Source organism: Suricata suricatta, chromosome 13 (assembly GCF_006229205.1).
Source record: "Suricata suricatta isolate VVHF042 chromosome 13, meerkat_22Aug2017_6uvM2_HiC, whole genome shotgun sequence".
NCBI lineage: Eukaryota > Metazoa > Chordata > Mammalia > Carnivora > Herpestidae > Suricata > Suricata suricatta.
The window spans coordinates 16,805,642-16,827,835 of NC_043712.1; the positions used below are offsets into that span (position 1 = coordinate 16,805,642).

Genomic DNA, 22,194 nt, shown 5'->3' on the forward strand with positions numbered 1-22,194 from the left:
CCTGTCCCCCCACCAGAAGTAACCATTTACCTCTCCCATTATGAATCATGAGGTCTGTGGTTGTGGCAGATCATAAATCAGCCCTGGGAGTCTCGAGGACAAATGCCAGGACTTTTAATATTTAATATTAGGCGTATTTGAAGTTGTGAATATTTCATGATGGGGCTGTAGCATTTTAACACATCATTAGTGACTCCTCCCCCTCCCCTTTTTGGTAAATTATTCTCACTGAAATCTTAAGGATCTCAGCCCTCTTCTTCCATTTTCCTTACCTCCAGCAACAATCAGCTTATTAGCTTGCACACACCTACAGCACACACATTTGTTGGAGCACTTGAATTTGCTGTTGGAGAAGAGAGTTACAGAAAATGTTCCTGCCTGGGAGCAAGCCCCCTCCTATTTGCCAGGTATCCAGAGAAGGGGAAAGGTAGATCTCTCGCTCTCTCTCATTCTCGTTCTCGCTCTCTTTTCTGCCTTTTGGCAATCTTATTCTGAATGTTATTAATACTACCTCTTACCCATCCATCACTTCTTATTCTGCTCGCTACCATTTTGGTTCAACCAACATTTATCAAGCTCAGGCTGTTTGTCAAATACTTGCAAACACCCGGGGTACAAAGATTAAGCAGCGTTATAATATATAAAACAAATTAGGGAGGTTTTTTTTTAACACTCAGAATGCTTTGTATAAGGTTAAATGCATAACATTTTTGGTGAATCCGTGAAAACAAGGAGGTTGTTTGATGAATACAAACATTTGGAAATAAGGAGTTATGGGTGATAGATGTAGAACCTGTTACTCTGCATATATTCCCTGCTGTGTTTTGTTTTGGTAGCACAGGTTGAAAAAAATCTTGATTCACAAGATCTGCAGTCGTAAAAAACATGGGCTTGCTAGCACTATGGCTCCCAGGCTCCAGTTTCCTCCTCAATGAAACAGCTGACAGGAGAAGGTGTTTGTGTGGGTTTGGTGGTGGCGGTTGTTGTTAAATGAGGTTTGCATAAGATGTGTTTACCTAGCAACTGGACTTAATATGACAGTGCTCTCCAGTGTCCTGAATTCTATTACACTCAACATCTGAGCACTTAGCTTTTATTTTCTACTATGAATGAGATTTAAAAAGACAAATGTTTAAGGGAAATTCAAATCTAAAAGTTGCAAGTTTCCTAATCTCTCCCATTGAATCACACATTTCTGTGAACCATGGTTCCAAACCCTCTCAGGTCAGGCCAGTCAGACTCACTGTAGGGTTGGGGCACCTGGCTGGTTCAGTCGGTTAGGCAGCCGACTTCAGCTCAGGTCATGTTCTCGCAGTTCCTGGATTTGAGCCCCGCGTCGGGCTCTGTGCTGACAGCTTGGAGCCTGAAGCCTGTTTGGGATTCTGTATCTCCCTCTCTCTTTGACCATCCCCCACTCACACTGTGTGTGTCTCTCTCTCAAAAATAAATAAACATTAAAAAAATATTTTAAAAAAAGAATCACTCTAGGATTGAAGAGTTGCAGGTTCATCTGTGTGCAAGTGTGTGTGCGTGTATGTGTGTATGTGTGCATGCATGCACACACATATGTGTGTGAGTATGATCACCTGAAGATGAAAAAGAAAACAATCTGACACCAATGGTCTAGAAATGTATGAGCCATAACAGACAGTTAATTATTTTTTTAATGATTTATTTATTATTGAGAGAGAGAGAGCACACAAGCAAGGAAAGGTCAGAGAGAGAGGAGGACAGAGGATCCAAAGCAGGCTCTGCACTGACAGCAGCGAGCCCAATGTGGGACTTGAATTCAAGAACTGTAAGGTCATGACCTGAGCTGAGGTTGGATGCTCAACTGCTGAGCCACTCAGGTGTCAGAATAACAAATTATTCATTCAACTCACAGTATTGAGGATTACTCTGTTCTAGGCAGTGGGCTACAGCAGAATAGTTTCCATCAGCATTTCCCAAGATGTGGGCCATAGGACACTAATCATGTGACCTGTTTCACCAGCAAGCTTCCCAAGGTGAAGTAGATTTGGGGAAAGCCCTTTAGGTATCACTTTCATGAAGAGTCACACACCACTGGCTTTACAAATTGTCTATTCTTTCCCATTCTTTTTTTTAAATACAGAATCTGTGTTTGGTAAGGCATCTGTGGACATTCTACAAATACACCTTAGGAAAAACCAAGAACAAATTGAACTTTATTCAACCCAACTTTAAAGAGTGTACAGTGGATCAGGACTGATAACTGAAGAGGATAGGACAGAGAGCTTTAGAACATCTTCTAGGATTCTGAACTCCAAAAGTATGCAAGGAAACCCCAAGTGAGCTTGGCCAGTAGGAGAAGATGCTTAAGGCAGTGTGGAATGCTAGCAAGCATTCATGCAACATGGCATAAGATATGGCCATAAAAATGATGTATTGATACATGGATAGATAGATGGGTGGATGAATGGATGGATGGGTGAAGAGGAAGGGAACAAGAATGGAATGATGGGTGGGGAAGAGGCACACCAACTAAGACAACAATAACAACAAAACAAAATAAGATCTCGAAGTGATGGATGAAAACAACTTGTCCAGAAGGGAAAATCAAAGATATTATGGGTGAGGTGACATTTTATTTGGGGTTTATGGGTGAATATGAATTGCTCATTCAAGTGGAGAGAAGAGTTTGAATTTCTGATTATACTTTTCATGCATATGTACTTTATCATAATTTAAATATTTGAAAATGGAACCTCCATTTGTAGCCACCAGGTCATTTCCTGTTTCCCTCATTAAGCCATGAGCCCCTTCAGTGTCTAATCTCTGCATCCTCAGTGTGGGGCCAAGAACCTCGCAGGGAGTATGGTCAGAAGTTACTCAATGAATAAGCGAGCAGATGAACCAGTGAAAAAACTCTTTATTACCTACAGTGGCAGGTAGAACAGAACACGTTCTTTCCCTGGGTCTTTTCTAAAACGAGGCACCCCACTTTATTTGCTAAGAAAACTAGGAAACCAGGTGAGAAGACTATTTGGAGAAGATTGTATTTCACAAGACTCCCTTCTCTTTTTGCTTACAGGAGAGTGCAGCTGCCATGAAGGCTATGCCCCTGACCCGGTTCACAGACACCTGTGTGTGCGCAGTGACTGGGGACAAAGTGAAGGGTGAGTGGTCAGGAGGGACATCAGGGCAGGGACAGCCGTCCCCTGCTCCTCTGCTCTGGTACTACAGGGCCCAAACTGCTCCACGAAGAGGACTCTGTAACAGCTGTGTTCTTATAAAACGTGATGGGCAATGAATCCCATTTCCCACTGAATTCACATTTTAGTATTAAAGGTACATGATTGATGAATCTTCTAGCTAACAAAGGCTCAAATTTAACTCACCCTCCCAAACTGTAAGTAATCAATGAACACTTCCTTAACTGTACTGATAGAGAATTGGGTTTTTGTCCACAAACTCCAAAATGGACAAATGGTAAAGTGCTGAGTCCTTCTGTGAAATGGAGATATTCTCTTATATTTCTCTTATACATGGTGTTACCTAGTACATGAGTTTGAATTTGGATTTAACTGCATGGGTCCACTTACGTGTGGATTTTTTTTTTCCAACAAATACAGTATAGTACGGTAAATGCATTTTCTTCATGACTTTCTTAAAGATATTTTCTTTTCTGTAGCCTACTTATTGTAAGAATAAAGCATTTAATACATATAACTTATAAAATATGTGTTAATCAACTGATTATGATATCAGTAAAGCTTCCAGTCAACAATAGGCTACTATTGGTGTACCTGCTCGGGTAGTCAGAAGAGCGTGTTACTCTTGATCTCGGACTTATGAGTCAAGCCCCACATTGAGCATGGAGCCCATGTTAAGCAACAACAACAACAATGACAAAATAAAACCATAGGGCTATTAGTAGTTAGGGTTTGGGGGAATCAAAAGTTATACACCAAGTTTAGGGCAGGGGTGTTAGTACCCTGAACCCTGGTATTGTTTAAGGATCAACTGTGCTTGTTCTATGAATTTGGTTGTCCATAAAGCTACTTTTAAGCAGTGTCCACATACGAATCCTACCTGCTTCTGGCTAATATCATCTTTTATTCCCCCTCCTTCTGTTCTTTCCACAGACCTTGGCCTTACACTACACTTGAGAGGGGCTATGACCTAGTAACAGGAGAACAAGCCCCTGAAAAGATTCTCAGGTGAGTTGACAATCTTGTTTGGGGCATGATGATGGGAATTGGAGGCATAGTCATGCATCCTTAGTCGAGGGAGCCTGGGAACTTCATTCAGGCTGCACAGAGCACAGAGGAACTCTTATTGGCATGAATGTACCATCATGGCCCAGGTGTCAATGAGAATCTAACCCCCATTTGTCTGGCATCTAGATTTATGGACTCAGATATTTGACCTGGAAGAGACAGCCCTGATTATCTAGTCCAGTGCTTTAAAAATATTCTATAGCCATAGGACCTCTTCTTGCCACCTCCATGAAATCTTGTGTGAAACTTCACTACTTCAGCTGAGGAAGACATATAGCAAATGAAGTGGCAGAACTGGGATTCAGATTTATGTTCCAACTGATTCAGAGTCCATGCGCTTCGCCTTTGCGCAGACTGCCCCTGCTGTTTCAGCAGCCACTTATGGAACTCCTGCTGGCTCAGGACTGCTTGGGAAAGCAGAGCCGAAATAGTCCCTGTCCACACAGAGCCCACTGTTTACTGGGAGTCAGGACAAGAAAATTAGCCATACAAGTCAATGCCTGGGCTAAGTGATTAATACATTTAAGTAATGGCCATACAAGTCGGGGCAAAGTGGGCCAAAATCTTGCATTAGAGAGTGTAAGGGACTCAGTTGAGTGGGAAATAAGAAATAGTCCCAGTGGGGGTGGAAGGAGGGACCCCTATTTTCTATTTTCTCTCTGCTTCCCAGGGAGTTCCCCAATGGAAACTCTTACATTGCAGGTCTACTTTCAGCTTGGGCCAAGGACTCTGGCTTCCTGTCAGCAAAAGCTTTGTGGTTCCGCCCGTGGAGCTGTCCATCAACCCTCTGGCCAGCTGCAAGACCGATGTGCTTGTCACAGAAGACCCTGCAGATGTCAGGTAGGGAAGTCCTCTCCACTGTCCTGGACCAAGGCCTCTTTGGCACACTAGAAGCCTCTCTGTGTCAGGATCACAGAAACTTCTTTGAAGAACTGGTTTCATGGTGTTGAAGTCAGCACCTGCCTAGTAGATGATGTGAAGAACATTGTCCAATATGTCATGCTTTATACTTCTGGAAGTGTCCCCCATTAGTGGGCCTCAGTGCCTTATATTTCAACAGTATTACACTCCTTCTGGGTTTATATAAAATATGAGGGAAGCCAACACATTATCTGGCTCACCTTGGGATTACTAATGATTATATCTTCTAAAATAACTTTACTTAATAGTATATTAGAGAATCATGAAAGTGAAAGAGTAGAGAATGAGATTCTTCTTTTGTGATTCTGGCACTGGGAACAGACTTTAGACTAATCCATAGGTCCTTGATGCACAGGTCAAATTTATTTGTTCTTCATTCAGGAAAGGATGGAGACTACATCTTTCCTTACATGGGTTGCACCTTGTAGTTAACTTCATTATAGACTGTTCTACTGTGTTATAATTAGTTGCTTACATATCATTTTATCCCTTATGTGGTGAATCTCTCAAGGTCAAAGAAAATAAGTTATTTAGCTTTCTAATCCCCAGCTCCCAGTATATATTGGACAACTACTAGATGTTTATTGATTTAATTAAACCAGTGGCCTTAGATCTGATCCTGTCACTATTGTAGAGCTTTCTAGCAGAAGTTTTTGTTTTTGTTTTTGTGTTCTTGCCTTCCAATTTGATTAGCTGAAGCATTCCAGAAATTTTAATGTTACCAAAAATGGACTCTGATCCAGCTTTTGAAACTGGCTCCTACACAGCTTGGTCACTCTTAAATTGGAACTCAGAATCATGCCTTACCCCACTCCTCTTTGTGATTGTGATTCTACCACTGCATAGCTGGCTCTGGGCCATTCTGAATCCAGATGTCATCAGTATGTCTATGGCATCTTGATCAGAAGCTCCCAAATCCAACTCTTTGGGTTGGGTTTGGGTTGGTCTCTGCTTTGCAATTTGTTTATTCTCACCTTGTCAATTTTTCATGGAGAAATGAACCTAACATGATTTTTTTCAGGATCATAGTTCTCAAAAGGGAGTTTGAAAAAGAGTATATTATTAATGGGTAGCACTTAGGAAACAAAGTGGTAATTATTAAGACCTAAGATAGTTTTACACACACACAAATTCATAGCAGATTGCTGTTATTTCTATTCTTAGAGACTTGAAGCCAATGAGACTTCAGTAAAGCATGTGCTAAGGTTTCTCTGCCTTACATATTTTAAAGGTAGAGCAAAGACCATCTGATTAAGGAACTTTGCTCAAGGAGACCCAGTCATCTTGAGTGAAATTAGCTGAAAGAAGTTCTCCCCTAGCTTTCCTCCAAGTTCTGTAATGTTGACATTGAATTTGTAATTTCAGTAAAGGTACTGGTGTCATGAGGGTAACACTCACTCTGGATTTGAACAGGTCTGGGTTAGAAGCCCATGTCTACCGTGTATGAAGTGTGTGATCCGGGCCAAATTCAATTTGCTAACTTTCCATTTTCTTAGCAAAATCAAGATAGTAACTGTGCCTTCTTCACAGAGTGTCTCAATAATAATAATTCATAGCTATTGATTATCCACTACATACCAAACACTTTGCTAACATCATCTCATTATATTCTAACAAAAACCCCATAAGGTGATGCTATTTTTATTTGAATTTCCAGATTAAAAGAAATCTAAGGCATAAGAATGATGCCTTCACCAGTAAGTGCTGCAGCCAAGCTTCAGCCCATGATCTCTTGAGCCCCAGAACCCATGATTTATCTATTTTACATCTCCCAAGAATTGTTGTAATGATTAAATAACACAAGATATGTTAACACTAGTATATTAATACATTCCCAGTGGTACATTATACCAAAGTTAGATGAGCTAAATTCCAATGATAGTAGAGTTCAACTAGAATCTGGTGGTGATGGGAAAGGCAGAGTTAGGAAAGTTATATACTATGTAGGGCTGTTGAGAAAGACCATAATCTGCAGGATGACTCAGTTGCCTTTTCTGATCCAGCCTGATTTACGTTAAAGTAGCAATCCAGCAAGATAAGGGCCCAGAATACCTGCATACAGGGACTCTAAAACATCATTGGAAATGAAGAAGTGAAGGGAAGGGAAGGAATCAGTAATAACATACATTTCAGAAAGAATGTTACATTAATTTGGAAGGGATAGTGCAGTAAGTTAAAAAAGGTGACATCTTCAGGGGTCATGAGCCAATACAAGGAGATGCTTTTTTTACCTCCTGCTATGAAGGCTGTGCCTATTTACGAGGCACACATGTATTCACCAAGTTGGGGGCAGAACAGAACTGCTCAGGATGGGAGAGGGGATGGTGTTCTGCATCTATGGACACTTCTTCTCAACTCTCCCCTCATACACCACTGAGCTTCTCCTAAAGAACAGTTACACAAATAGTTGAAGAATATTTGGTTTGATTAGGGCACTAAGTGATTATCCTCCTTGGAGGTACACTCATGCATTTGTCTGGTCTTGGAGTAATAGCAGACAGTTTTTTAAGTCTTACTCTCAACATACCTCTCACCAGGGCACATTTGTTTCCCTGCAAGTGTGGATAAAAGATGGCAATCATCACCATTCAAAAGAAACTGTGCTTTGTAGGTTGAGTTTTCCAAGCTGCACTAATAAATCTTGTTTGACAGGACATTGCCCAGGCAAGTGATCATGGGTATTTAAAGAATTAATAAGTTCCAGTCAGATGATATGTTAGAAATTAATAAATAATAGATCATAATTATAGATAGCCAATAATAAGCCATAGAATCATAGCCAGGAGATTAGAGGAAAGGCTGTTTAAAAGCCAAGTCAGAAAGAAAAAAGATAAGCATTATAGCAGAATTGGAAGGAAAGCTAAAAGATGCTTTGCCTGTTGATTTTTTTGTTGTTGTTTTTGAGTTTGGGACAAGTCATTTGGAAAGTACAGAATCTCAAACTATGGAAGGCAAAGCAACTTAGTGGTCAAACATATGGGCTCTTCCCAGTTGGGTGGCTAAGTTAAAAACAACTGATGATAACAAATTTTTGTGAGTACCTAGAATAACTGGAATTCTGATACCTTTGTAGAGGGGCTGTAAGTTAGCATGGCCAGTGTGTAAATCTGTTGGGCAGAATCTAGTGAGGTATATGGTGTAATCTATCAACTCCACTTCCAATAATATACTTAGCAGAAATATGTTTCTATGTACCACCAATAATACATTCAAGAATGCTAGGGGCGCCTGGGTGGCTCAGTCGGTTGAGTGTCCGGCTTCAGCTCAGGTCATGATCTCACAGTTTGTGGGTTTGAGCCCTGTGTTGGGCTCTTTATTGACAGCTAGCTAAGAGCCTGAACCCTGCTTCAGATTCTGTGTTTCCCTTTCTCTATGACCCTCCCTTGCTCACACTGTCCCTTTCTCTCTCAAAAATAAATAAAACATTAGGAAAAAAAAAAACAAATTCAAGAATGCTAATAGCATTATTCGTTCACCCTGCCTAAAAGGGTGGAAAAAGACCACAAATTCCATCAGTGACAAAACAGAAAATTGATAATGAAATAGTCATACCATGGAATACTACTATAGTGATGAATATTAACCAAACAAAAAAACCAACCACACACATTACCCTCAATGAATCTCACAAATATAATATGGAATTATAGAAGACACAGAAGACATGTTTATGTGAAGATCAAAAATAGTAAAAATGAATCTGTGCTGGTAGAAGAAATGATAAAGATCACATTTGGGTGAAAGAGAGGGCAGTGATTCGTGGGAGGCATGACAGGATTTATGTGATGCTGACAATGTTCGATTTCTTGATCTGGGTGGTGATTATATGGGTGTATTTGCCTATAAAGATTCACCAAGCTTTTCAGATAATTATTTACACACTTTTCTCTATGTATGCTTTGTTTTGACTAAGCATACAGCTTATGATGTAAGGTAGTTTTTTTTCGGCTGTGGAGCCCAGCTGAGCTGGCTGAATTCAAATCCAACCTCTCCACTTGCTTACTGCGTGAGCTTTTCTGGAGCTGTGTTTCACCCAGTGGATAATGTGGATAGAAGATTATACCATGGAGGGGGTGTGTTGAGATTCACATGACAGAATACATTGGAAAGCACCGAGGTTGGCACATGGGGAATTATCCAGAAGCATTAGTTATGATGTTTGTTGTTCCTGTAGCATAGTATAACATATTTGTGTTCTTCTTCTCTTTTTAATTCCTTTCTCCTTTTGCTGAAAGGCTACATCCTATCTGTGATGCATCTTAAAATCGGTAGTGACTTAGTATTGAGAGCTCATGTTAATTCTTTTGACATGGGGTTCAAGGAAGACTTAAGTGAACTTACAAAGTCAGGCACAGTGTGGCACGACTAATGGCTTCATGTACACAAAATATGTGTAGAAGGAATGAAGGGTACATGTGCTGTACGCAGGAAGTTCCTTAGGGGGTTGGAAAAGCAAGAACCAATTCCTGACCAAAGGAATTAAGAAAGTATTTGCAGGAGAGAACATTGGCAATTAACCTTGAGTTGTGGATGGATTTTGGCTATGTAGAATCTGAGGCAAGAGGGAAGACTTTCAAGTCTGAGAGGTTGAAGGGCCACAGAAGAGAACTCTCCCTGGGGACATCTGCCATGCTCCTGCCTGTCCCAGCAGGAAGCAGCCAGGAATGAGATTTTCAGACACTAATGATGTCAGCTACAAAGGTGGATGAGTGAGCTCTCGTTAAATTGCACAGAGAGCCTTTTCAATTCTCAAAACCTTAGCTGGGCCCCTCCTGTGTGCCAGGCACTGTGCCAGGGTACCTGAGGAATACAGAGATAATAAGGCCCACCTCTGCTTGCAGGGAGCTCAGGGTAGCCAGGAACATGGAACAAGACACTGACTTGAGAGATGAAAAAGAATATCCTTGTGGAGAGAGAAGCGTGGCAAACAACACTTATTCCTACACACTGGGCCTTCACAGTTTCACCCAGAGCTGATTCTTCTTAGAAGAGAGACACAAGAATAGCTATTATAGTTGGAATAATAATCATCCACAAAAGCCCAGCTTTTGGAGCCCCTCCGTGATTTTTCTGTGATCTCCAGTCAATGGAAAGGAAATGGTGAACGACTGTTAATTCCTGCACAATTTTGAAAGAATAATGGGATATCAGAATGAAAGTCAGCATGGCTCACTTGGTGACCATTTTCACATTAAATTTGTTCAGAATAGAATTAGGAATGCTTCCTTGTTCTTTTGGCCTTTCAGTTCCGAGCCCTAAGAATTTACTGAACACCCACTATATGCCAGGCTAAGTGTTAGCAATATAAAAAATGTTAAGATAGAGATCTCAGTGCGTGAGCTGAGACAAAAGTGCAAACCAAAAGCTCTGATACTTGGTGACAGTGCAAGAGGATAGAAGGAAAGGGCAAGACAGAGAAAGGACATGAGGGTGGAGGTGAGTGGACTCCCCTTGAGAATGAAAGGGGAAACCTGTAAGGAGAGACCTCCAAGCCAAACTGTGAGATGTTAGCAGGAACTCACTAGGTCAGTGGTTCTCATAGTGGGTTCCCTGGACCAGTAGCATCAGCACACCTGGAATGTTTTAGGAAGGCAGATTTTCCAGCTCCATTTGTGGGAGACTGATAATGACCCTCAATGATATCAATTCCCAATTCCTAGAACCTGTAAATGTCACCTTATTTGGACAAAGGGTCTTTGCAGATGTGGTTAAGCACCTTAAGAGAAGATGATTATCCTAGATTATCTGGATGGTCCCAAAGTACCTTAACAAGTACCCTTATAAGAGAGCAATGATGTAAGTGTTTTACTGAAAAGAGCTCATTGAATCTTCACCCATTATTAGCTCTGTTTAATGCCTGAAGAAACTAAGGCATGAAGAGGTCATCCAGTTTGCAAGCTGACACAGCCAGGAAGCTATAGAACCAGGATTTGAGTCCTGGGAATCTGACTCCTGACTCCATGCTTCTCATCTCTAGGCTGTGATGCCCCTGTTTGTCCTGTTTGGGGACATTTGCCAGGATCCCAGATCAGTGTCTGAAGGGGCCAAATGCTCAAATTTCTAGACCTTGGGTCATGGACCTACCCTCTTAGCCAGTGAGGGTACAGATACCTTTACCATGTGGATCGAGATTGCAGGTAGGATTGTCCTCTTGAGGAAGATCAGGACAGGCAGTGGATGGATTCCAGACAGAAAGCCCCACAGACGCTCTCTCCAGGGACAAGGCTGGGGACTGGAAGGGGCATGTCTGAGGAGGGAGCCTGTGGTTCATTGTGTCTGGTGAGTGGTGCCAAGGGGTGCAGGGAGAAGAGGAGATGAAACAGAACAAGCATGTTGTTTTCTTCTTCTTCTCTCTCCCCTTGGCTGTGGGCCACGTGGCCTAGCAGAATCAGCAGAATCCCCTAGGACACTTGAGGAGAGCACCCCCAACAGGTGCTCCTGTATGAATGTTCCAGGTACCAGAATCTGGCTTTTCCCCTGGACACTACCTCCAGGTAGATGCAGTGTATTCTGGGTACAATGTATTGTGGGCTGTGCATCTTAAGGTGACACCCTCAACAGAAGTGTTGTAGGTACATCCCTATGTGACAGACACTGTGCTGGTTCTAGAAATACAAAGATCAGAAAGAGAAGAACCAGTTGGAAAGAGTGTAGGTTTGGAGTCCTCCACACCTGGACATGAAACTTCATGCATAATTTGTGACCTGAACTCTTTAGGTCAAGAAACTTTACTTCCTCCCTTTTGCCTTTCTGAACCTGGTAGATGGAGATGGATGTGGTTCCCTCAGCTGGTTGTGAGAATTATATCATGTGTATAGAGTAACTCATAGAGCACCTTGACATGTAATTGGTGTTCAATGAGTGTAGTGTTTTAGAAGTTTTAGTAGAGAGCCCAGAACTGGACCCACAAGTGTATGGCCAATTAATCTTTTTTTTAAATTTTTTTTAATGTTTTATTTATTTTTGAGACAGAGACAGAGCGTGAGTGGGCAGGGGCTGAGAGAGAGGGAGACACAGAATCTGAAGCAGGCTCCAGGCTCTGAGCTAGCTGTCAGCACAGAGCCTGACGTGGGGCTCAAACCCACAAACGTGAGATCTGACCTGAGCCGAAGTCGGACACTCAACCAACTGAGCCACCCAGGCGCCCCATGGCCAATTAATCTTTGACAAAGCAGGAAAGAGTATCCAATGGAAAAAAGACAGCCTCTTTAGTAGGTGGTGCTGGGAGAACTGGACAGAAACATGCAGAAGAATGAAACTAGACCACTTTCTTACACATTCACATAAATAAACTCAAAATGGATAAAGGACCTAAATGTGAGACAGGAAACTATCAAAATCCTAGAGGAGAAAGCAGGTAATAACCTCTTTGACCTCAATCGCAGCAATTTCCTACTTGACACATCCCCAAAGGCAAGGGAATCAAGAACAAAAATAACTATTGGGACCTCATCAAGATAAAAAGCTTCGGCACTGCAAAGGAGACAATCAAAAAAACTAACAGGCAATCGACAGAATGGGAAAAGATAGTGGCAAATGGCATATTGGAAAAAGGGCTAGTATCCAAAATCTACAAGGAACTCAACAAACTCCACACCCGAAAAACAAATAATCCAATGAAGAAATGGGCAGAAAACTTGAACAGACACTTCTCCAAAGAGGACATCCAGATGGCCTACAGGCACATGAAACGATGCTCAGCATCACTCAGCATCAGGAAAATACAAATCAAAACTACACTGAGATACCACCTCACGCCAGAGCGGCTAAAATGAACAAATCAAGAGACTATAGATGCTGGCGAGGATGTGGAGAAATGGGCACCCTCCTACACTGTTGGTAGGAATGTAAACTGATACAGCTGCTCTGGAAAACAGTGTGGAGGTTCCTCAAAAAACTGTCAATAGAACTCCCCTGTGACCCAGCAATAGCACTGCTGGGGATTTACCCAAGGGATACAGAAGTGCTGATGCATAGGGGCACGTGTACCCCAATGTTCATAGTGGCACTGTCAACAATAGCCAAATCATGGAAAGAGTCTAAATGTCCATCACCTGATGAATGGATCAAGAAGATGTGGTAAATATATACAATAGAATACTACATGGCAATGAGAAAAAAATGAAATCTGGCCATTTGTAGCAAAATGGATGGACCTAGAGGGAGTCATGCTAAGCAAAATAAGTCAGGCAGAGAAAGACAGATGCCATATGTTGTCACTCATAGGTCTAACAGGAGAAACCTAGTAGAAGACCATGGGAATGGGAAAGGGAGGGAAAAGAGTTGGGGAGAGGGATTGAGGCAAATCTTGAGAGACTTAAATGCTGAGCACAAACTGAGGGCTGAAGAGGGGGGATAGCAATGGGGGGTGATGATCATAGAGAGGGGCACTTGTGGGGAAGAGCACTGGGTGTTATATGGAAACCAACTTGGTAATAAACTATATTAAAAAAAAGTAAAGAAATGCTGAAATGGAAAAAAATTTAGTAGACTCTGTACTACAAATAAGTAGGTAACCAATCAATTAAGGGGACCAGGTGACAAAAGACAGTTCACAGTACAGAGAAGGGAAGTGTGCATGCTTCCTCTTGAGCAGGTAGGCATCAATGGTGGAGGCCAGGGATCATCAGAGCAGCAGGACATCAGGATATGTAGGGTAGGCAGGAGTGAGCCAGGTGGTCCATTACACTGGAGCAATGGATGGGAATGCTTACAGGAGGCAGTCTGGAGGAGAGGGGTCCCTTGATTCAGATGTTATATTTTGCAGTACTCAAGATGCCTCCCTCCTGTTGGAGGTGAGTAAAACTCAGACTTCTCGCCTTCACCTTCCCCGTAACCTCAGCAGATCTTAGTAATGGTGATGTGCATTGCTCATGGCCAGCAACCTTGGAGTGCATCCCCGTGTGGATGCTGCAACAGGCGTGGGCTTCTTCAGCCCTTATCATGTTGCATCAACCCATCATGCTTCACCCACTTTTCCTTCCTTATGAATTACTCACATAGTGTTCCTTTTCCAAAGAGCAAGGGAACTTCAGTAGGCAATCTACTTACCCAGCGGAAACACAAACAAGAGGAGCACTGGGCGAAAGTCTTAGTGTGGGCTCTGGAGCCCACTGGCCAGAGTTCCACTGCCAGCTCCACCATTCACTAACTCACTAAGACTTAAATTTTCTGTGTCTCCATTTCCTATCTATAAATAAGGATAAGAATTGGTATTATATCTTTGTTTTTTGAGTATTGAATAACATTTAAATACTTAGCCCACAGTCATAAATAATAATGACTAGCCATGTATTGAACACTTATTTTGTGCCAGGCCCTCTCTGAGCCCTTATATGGGTCAGTTTTACAAAAATCTCAATGATGAGTCACTGTTATTTACAGGTGAGGAAACTGAGGCACAAAAAATTTAATTTCATTGTCCAACATATGAGCAGTGAGTGGGAGAATTAAGACTTGAACGCAAGCTGTCTGGTGACTACTTAGTAATGTTGGCTATTATCAATGTGGGGGATCTCTGTAAGATCCGGGGCTAGGCCCATTGGATTTTCTGTCTTCATCTTTGTTGACCGTTTAGTACACTAAGTGTGTGTATGTAAGTCCACTCCATGCTAGTAGAAGACAGAATATTAAATTGGAAAAGGGGGAGACTGTGGGGGCAGTAGAAAGGCAGTCTGGCACTCACAGCCAGGTTCATAGAATTTGGCATTAGCAATTGCCCTGCATCACTACGTCCTCTTTTCTTCTAGAAAGACGAAGCCTCTCTGAGAAGCATTACTTTAAAGGCCACTACGCTCCCTCAAATAGACCTACTCCATACCCACATCTCTTCACATCCTTGCTGCCTGTCATTCAGCCCATGAGCCTGGAGACATATATATTTTCCCCCATTTCAGTTTAGCGATCATAATAAAAGTGAAGTCTATTAGGATGAGTTTCTGCCCAGGCTCGGTAAATCTCTTCAAACACCATTCAGCACCAGATTTCTGTTAGTCTTTGCCACTGGGGAGGCTGGAGCACACATCAACTGTGAGCTCAGGAGGAGGGCCTACGACACAGCCTCTGCTAAATGAAACTCAAATGGAGACTTTGGAATATAAATATTGAAGTGACCCAGGTTGGATAAAGGGGAACCAGTTAGCTAAGCTTCTCTCTTACATGCAGGAGATGCTAAATTATTAAAACTTTAATAAATGTAATAATAAATATTTGATGTTGAATTATAGAAAGCTTTGCAGATACAGTGAATCTGAGAAACGACTTGTTATATCTGCATTAGAAGTTAAACACTTTTCAAATGGGACTTCAGATGTTGAAATAGGACTGCAACTCTTTAGATGAGAAGGGGGAGAGGGAGACATGAAAAGTGCAATTTTGGGCAAGCATACTGGCCTGGGGGATAGGATACCTGGGTTTGAGTCCCAAATTCACACTAAAGACAGCTTTAGGTAGCATTCCAGGCATTCCAGAGGCCTTTTCTGCACAATGTCCCATATGTGGTCCTTACAGCCATATTCCAAGGTCAATGGTACTTGTATCCACCAATTTCCACAGGTAAGGAGCTGACATTTTAAGACCCTTAGCAGCATAGCTGGTGAGAAGGGTTGGGATTTGAACACAGAGCTTGTAGTCTCAGGAAGCTACTGCATCCATCATACCATTGCATCCCTTCCCCTGTTTAACTGTGCAGAAGACAGTTCTGTGCCCTATCAGTTGGCATGTTTTTGGTTTCAGAGATAGAAATTCAATTCAAATGCATTAATGACAGCTGCATTGGAAGGACATCATGGGAAGAGAGATCAACTGAGCCACAGGGGTTGGAGGAAGGGTTGGGGGAATTACATGGCATTAGGGTTCTGTCTTGCCTCTCCATCATCCCATGATGACTTCTTTCTCTAAGTGCACAACTCCATCTTCCCTACTGCCACTCCATGGCAGAAGTTGTGATCATCGTGAGCCCCCAAACTCTTGTGCTCTTACCCTGAAGAGTGAATTATTTTCTTCCTAGGGTTGTGCTTAAAAAATTTTTAGAGAAGAAGTCTTATTGGCCTGGAGTGGGTCAGGAGCTCCCCTCCATATTAGCCATCTCTGATTAGGGAGTGGGATCAAATTGTAAAGACACAGCCATGGAAGGGAGGTTGGAGGTTGGGGAGTGGGACCATTAGTTGAATATCTACTCCATCCCATGTGTTCAAAGCCCTCCCTGGGCTTCTCGTTATTCATCTGCCTTAGACACTGCACCGAATTATGGGCAGCAGCTACTGGACGTCTCATGTACCAACTCCAGTTATTGGGTTGGGGCTGCTTACCATATTATGTTAAGAGGATTTCTGAGGCTCTAGACCGGACTCAGCTGGGAAAGGTGTCATGACCAACTCATGAAGCTTGCCTTCAGTATTGATGGGAGTTTAACAGAAGAGACAGGTGTTTGCCTATTATAAACTGGTAGTATTTAGAGGTCCTTCTGATTCTTTATCTGATGACTTGATGGTTGTGTTTCCCGGTAAAATGAAGAGAGATTTTTGGCTGCTGAGATGCAGGATACAGATAGTCGTGTGGATGGAGATATTGAGAATGAATAGAAATGGAGCCTACTCCGTCTATCCGTTTTGATCTTTCTGTTATCTCAGGAGATATAGTTGGATAATCTCATCTTGGTTCCAACAAATTTTCTGAAATAGATTTCTGGCTTGAGGCAGAGTTGAGGACTCTGTAGAGGTGCTTCCTAGATATTGTCTGGTATTGTCATTGTTACTTATAATGTTTTGAAAATGGCATTCTAATTTAAGCTGTAAACAAACCACCCTTATTACAAGGGTCTTGAACTGAATCTTAGAATTCCCAAGGCTTGTTGAAACAATTATAAGCTCACAAACTGGAAGTGACTGTCTGAGTCATTTTTTTTCCATTTCTGTGCCATCCTGTGGATGATTCTGGGTCAACAGAATCCACCCTCTGCCTGTGGGTATCTCATAGCTTCCTGCTGTGTTGTTTGTCATGGTCTCACAATGTCCCCTTAGATATCTTGGCTCTGTTCTCACCTAAACCATCCAGGCTTTAAATTATTCAAGCAGAAGCCCAGGGGTAGTGAACACCAAGATAAAGTAAAGTAAGCAATCGTTTTGCCTTCTAAGACCCACTCATTGGGATTGGGTAGGACCACTCATTTCCCTTAGTGCATCTTATTCTGTCAGATAAGTCCCAATTCCCCTTTCACTCAACACACACATACACCACCAGTATACATACATCACATACTGCACCAGTGCAATCTGGTCATAATGATGATTTGGATATTTCAATGAGAGATTAATTGATCTACATATTAGGCTAACTCCTTTTCCCCTTATTCATCAAGGAAACCAATATCAAAGAGGGTCCCAGCAGAAGTAGGTGGATTGCTCAAGCTGGGAAAGGTTTAAAAGGAAGCTATTTACAAAGTTGGGGGAAAGTTCTAGAAAAACAACAAGGGATATGCAGTAGGCTGTGGCTGGTATCAGTGGGTCAAGGTCAGGGGGAGGTTATCAGAGTTTGGAGAGAGAATTGCATGGAGAATGCTGCCTGAGAGGAGCTATGGCCTTCAGTCAAGAGACACAGAAAAAAAGCCAGGAGAATAAATATCCCAACCTCACTCAACCACCTCCCATCAGACCTTCTGCTGGTGCCCCCCATTGGCTTACCCAATAGGACCCCAGACAAGAGAGTCCATTGAGCCTGTTGACCAAAGCTCAACCTTCTGAGGCACAAAGCAGGGTAAGGATGAGGTGAGGGTTGATGTAGAGGAATAAATGGAAGAGACCTGGTATGAATGCACAGCCTTCCCATTCTGCCTTCAAAATGTCCTCAAAATGTCCATGTTTCTCCATCTTCCCTAAGACTCCTAGCATCAAAGTCTCCCAAAGAGTCTCCCTGCCTTCAGTCCTCACTGTATCCCCACGCCCATGCCCAATCCAACTGCTGCACACACTGGGCCATGCCTGCCTCCTGCTAAAACTATTTAGAGCCCCCCAGCATGCCCCACACAGCTTCAGAATAAAAATCCAAACCATTTCTCCTGGTACACATTAACACGTCAGAATATGGCCACCATCCTCTTTATGGTCTTATTTCCCACCATGTTCCCATTTGCCATTTCCTCAAAATTCCAGACACTTTCCTGTTGTCTTCACCAGTGTTGTACCTCTGTCTGAAATGTCCTCATGCTCACACAGTCTGTCGTGTTCATGGCACACTACTCCCCATCCATCACAGCCTTGCAGAGTCTCACTTCCTCTGAGCAACCTTTCCAGAACATAGCTTCCTTCCATCCATTTGGAATCATGACCCCCTTAACACTTTCTGCATACTGATAGAATTTCTTAATTATGGGGCAGCCCATTGCCTTGCATTATAGTTAATGGTATGTGAGGACTCCCGCTCTGCCCCTGCCTGGCATCTATGTATTCCTGGAGGTCAAGAACTGAATCTTAGCCAAATTTGCACTTTCAATTCTAGGCACAGTGTCTCAGAGAAAGGATACAGAGCACTTTGATGACCCCAGTTTGATGTGGCTACAGTGTCAAAGTCATGGGGATATTTTGGCATTATCAATAAATTGCTCAACAAATTTCTTTCTATTGTCTCTTCATATCACCCAAACGCCTTACCCGTAAATATACTTAACATCAAACATCCCTATCAATACTTCCTACCTCATGGTGTTTATTTCATTATAAAAATCCATCTTGTCTTAGAGGGATTCCAAATAACACCAGTACTTTGGGGTTAGTAAATTTAACAGAATAAAAAAGGAGAATTCTCTAATTTGAAAGGTTTAAAAATCCTATGATTAAAAAAAATCCTATGATAAATGAAGATGCTACATTGATTTCCTGGGTGGCAGCGTTCCTAAGGATGGTAATATGTTAAAAAACATCACAAGCCTTTAGGAAGCAAGGTCTGCACACAGTCTCCCCAACAGTATTTAATGAGGTGCAGGCTCAGGACCAACATACCTTGAGACCCACTTCTGCTAGTACCGCATTAGCCCACTGAGATTCAGAAGCTACACAGTGTTCTTTGGGAAGGGTGGAGCTCTCTGCGATCAGCTTATTAGGCCGGCCGCTGCTGAGCTCCACATTCTGTCTCCTTGACCTTGTAGAAGGCCCTCATGGAAGGTGTAGGTTTGGATAGAATGGGCATGTTGGATACTTCAGAAAAGGAACAAATTCTGGGTGAGTAGATCTGTACTATCACCTACAACTGGCAGAAGAGGAAATGGAAGTAGCCAAGAGAAAAAAAGTAGAGAAAAAAGATGAAAACCTTCATAGTAATCTAGACTTTTGGATTCCTAGCTCAGCTTAGACCAGACATTAGACACACAGGCTATAGTGCTGGATGCTCTGACTCAAATCCCAGCAGTGCCACCCATATTTGGTTAAAGTGGGCAAGTTACTTTACCTTGCTCTGCCTGTTTCCACATTTACAGAATACAGATGGCTGCCCCATAAGGTTGCTTTGAGAATCAAGTGAATTAATGTATGATGCATCCAACACAAATATATTGGCTATTATTGTTATTATAATATTATGATGATTTACCCCCAAACTTAACCCAGTACAAGAATCCTTCTTTATTTAAAAAAATTTTTTTATGTCTTTATTTTATTTTGAGAGAGAGACAGAGAGCAAGCAGTTGAGGGGCCGAGAGAGAGGGAGACACAGAATCCGAAACAGGCTCCAGGCCTGAGCTGTTAGCATAGAGCCCAATGCAGAACTTGAATCCACGGACTGTGAGATCATGACCTGAGCCGAGGTCAGATGCTCAACTGACTGAGTCACCCAGGTGCTCCAAGAATCCTTCTTTCGGCTTTTTGAAAAAAACCTTGCCTTTCAAAAGGGATTGTGATTCATGCTCTTTGCAAACTGCATTTCCCTTTTGCATTCAGTAAGCACTCAGTGCATGGGGACTGAGTCATTGGAATGTAACTTGAAGTTGCTTTAAGAAGGAATCAGAGATTTATAGCATTGTGCCCAGTAGCTGAAATGTAGAGACAGCTCAAGTGTCTGTTAATAGTTGAACAGTTAAGTAAAATGTGGTATATACATGCAATGGAATATTATTCAGCCTTAAAAATGAAGAGCGTTCTGATGTGCTACAACGTGGTTGAACCCTGAGGATATTCTAAGAGAAATAAGCCTGTGACAAAAAGACAGATCCTTTATAATTCCACTTATATGAGGTACTTAGAGTAGTCAGAAGTCATAGAGATAGAAAACAGAATGGTGGTTGCCAAGGGCAGAGGAGAATGGGGAACGGGGTGGTTGTTTATTGGGTTCTGAGCTTCCGTTTTACAAGATGAAAAAGTTCTGGAGATGGATGGTCATAGTAATTGTACAATATGAGTCAGTGTGCACAATGTCACTGAACTGTATACTTAAAAAAGGTGAAGGTCGTAAATTTTATGTATATGTTACTAAAATTTAAAAAAGAAATAAAAAGAATAAGGAAATGGGAGAGGGTGATTTGGGGGGGAAGGGGGAAGCAGGCATGGCCATCCCAGTCATTCCCAGCAAACCACATGAGACCTCTCAAAGGCATCTTAGGTACAGAGTTCCCTGAGGAGAGTATGGCTCCCTAGTGCATCTTTCCCTCCCTTCTCCCCTCCAGGGCATCTTCTGGCCCGGCCACCATCCCCCTGTGTACAAGACTGGTTATGCACATTGAAATGGGACAGCCTGAGAGGGTGCATGATATTTGCACACTAAGGTTGTACAGGAGCTGCAGTGGAGTGAATATGATATCTGGAAGGCATGACAGGAAATAGTAAGGGAATCCACATATCCCAGAAAGGACTGGTCTTCAGGGAAAGATTTCAGTTGCCCATGATAGCTGAGGTCCAAAGAAAAAGCCTCACTTCCCTCGTCTGCAAAATGGGTTTTAAAGAGATGATTTAAAGGGAGCATTTGGAAATCTCTGGGAATATTTCTGGTGGCCACAGTAGGAAAATGCTTCCAGTAGAGGCAGGGATGTTGCTAAACATCCTACAGTGCACATGCCACCCCCTCCAATCAGGAATTACTCAACTCCGAATGTCAATCAAGAATTATACAAACCCAGATTTCAAGAGTGCCAAGATTGAGGAGCCCTACCTTAGATGAAGTTATCGTATCCCCATTGAACAGATGAGAAACCTGCAGCTCAGGAGATAGGCTGTGAGGTTCATGGTCATTCCATTATACCCTTCTAGAGACCCAGTTCTAAAGGGATGAGGGTGTGGTGCCGATGACCAAGCCACTATGTTAAGCATAGAGACATGCTGCATTGCACAGACTGAGCCCCAGGGAGACAGGAGGAAGAATTGGTCTCAGAAATAAGGCAACATTCTGGTCAGGAATGAGCTTCAGCCTCAGGGTTTTGGATCCCTTGCCAGGGGTCTGAAGGGAGCCCTGTAGAACTCTCTGCAGGGCTGCTGGGTACAGAGCCCTGGGCCCTGGGCCCGTGGGGTGAGGAGGAGCATCGCAGGCAGGTCTGACTGTAACCCGCTCCTCCAAAGTAAGCCAGACGCACCCCACCCTCCCTTGCTATGACGGATTTTGAACATTAAAAAAAAAAAAGTTTACAGTCCCAGCCGGGCAGGCATAAATCACAACGCCTCTGTGTAGCAGCAGCAGACGTGACTTATGGCCCCATCACCATGGCAACGGGAGCACAGCCCATGCACACACACAAAAGCACCGCTCTTGCCTGACAGGCCTGTGCGGGGCCCTGATGGAGAGGCCAGTGTTCTGGAGAAGGGATGTATTCTCCGGAACTCACTGCCCATTTGTCTTCATTCCGCAGCAGAGCGAGCCCCTTGCTCTCTCTCTCTCTCCTCTCCCCATCCCCAGCCAGCAGGTCACTTTTTCCCCCTCTCTTCCGTGTGGGAAGGTGTTTTCTTCTTTTTAAACTGTTCCCCCCAAAGCTTGCAGGCAAGACCCCAGTTAGATCCTGCAAAGACTCCAATGAGTGTGCCTGGCCATCCTCCCAAGCTGGGAGCCATGGTACTGGCTC

At 42.8% G+C, this 22,194-nt stretch overlaps 1 protein-coding gene across 2 annotated transcripts in view; it reads left to right on the forward strand.

The window, feature by feature from the left end:
* Positions 1–22,194, forward strand: part of ASTN2 (astrotactin 2) — an 861,939-nt gene that overhangs the window by 408,347 nt on the left and 431,398 nt on the right. For both annotated transcript variants that reach the window (XM_029919897.1, XM_029919896.1), the window contains exons 8-10: positions 3,053–3,137; positions 4,107–4,181; positions 4,944–5,081. In XM_029919897.1, coding sequence (XP_029775757.1) covers positions 3,053–3,137; positions 4,107–4,181; positions 4,944–5,081 — 298 coding nt within the window. The remainder of the gene's footprint in view (positions 1–3,052; positions 3,138–4,106; positions 4,182–4,943; positions 5,082–22,194) is intronic.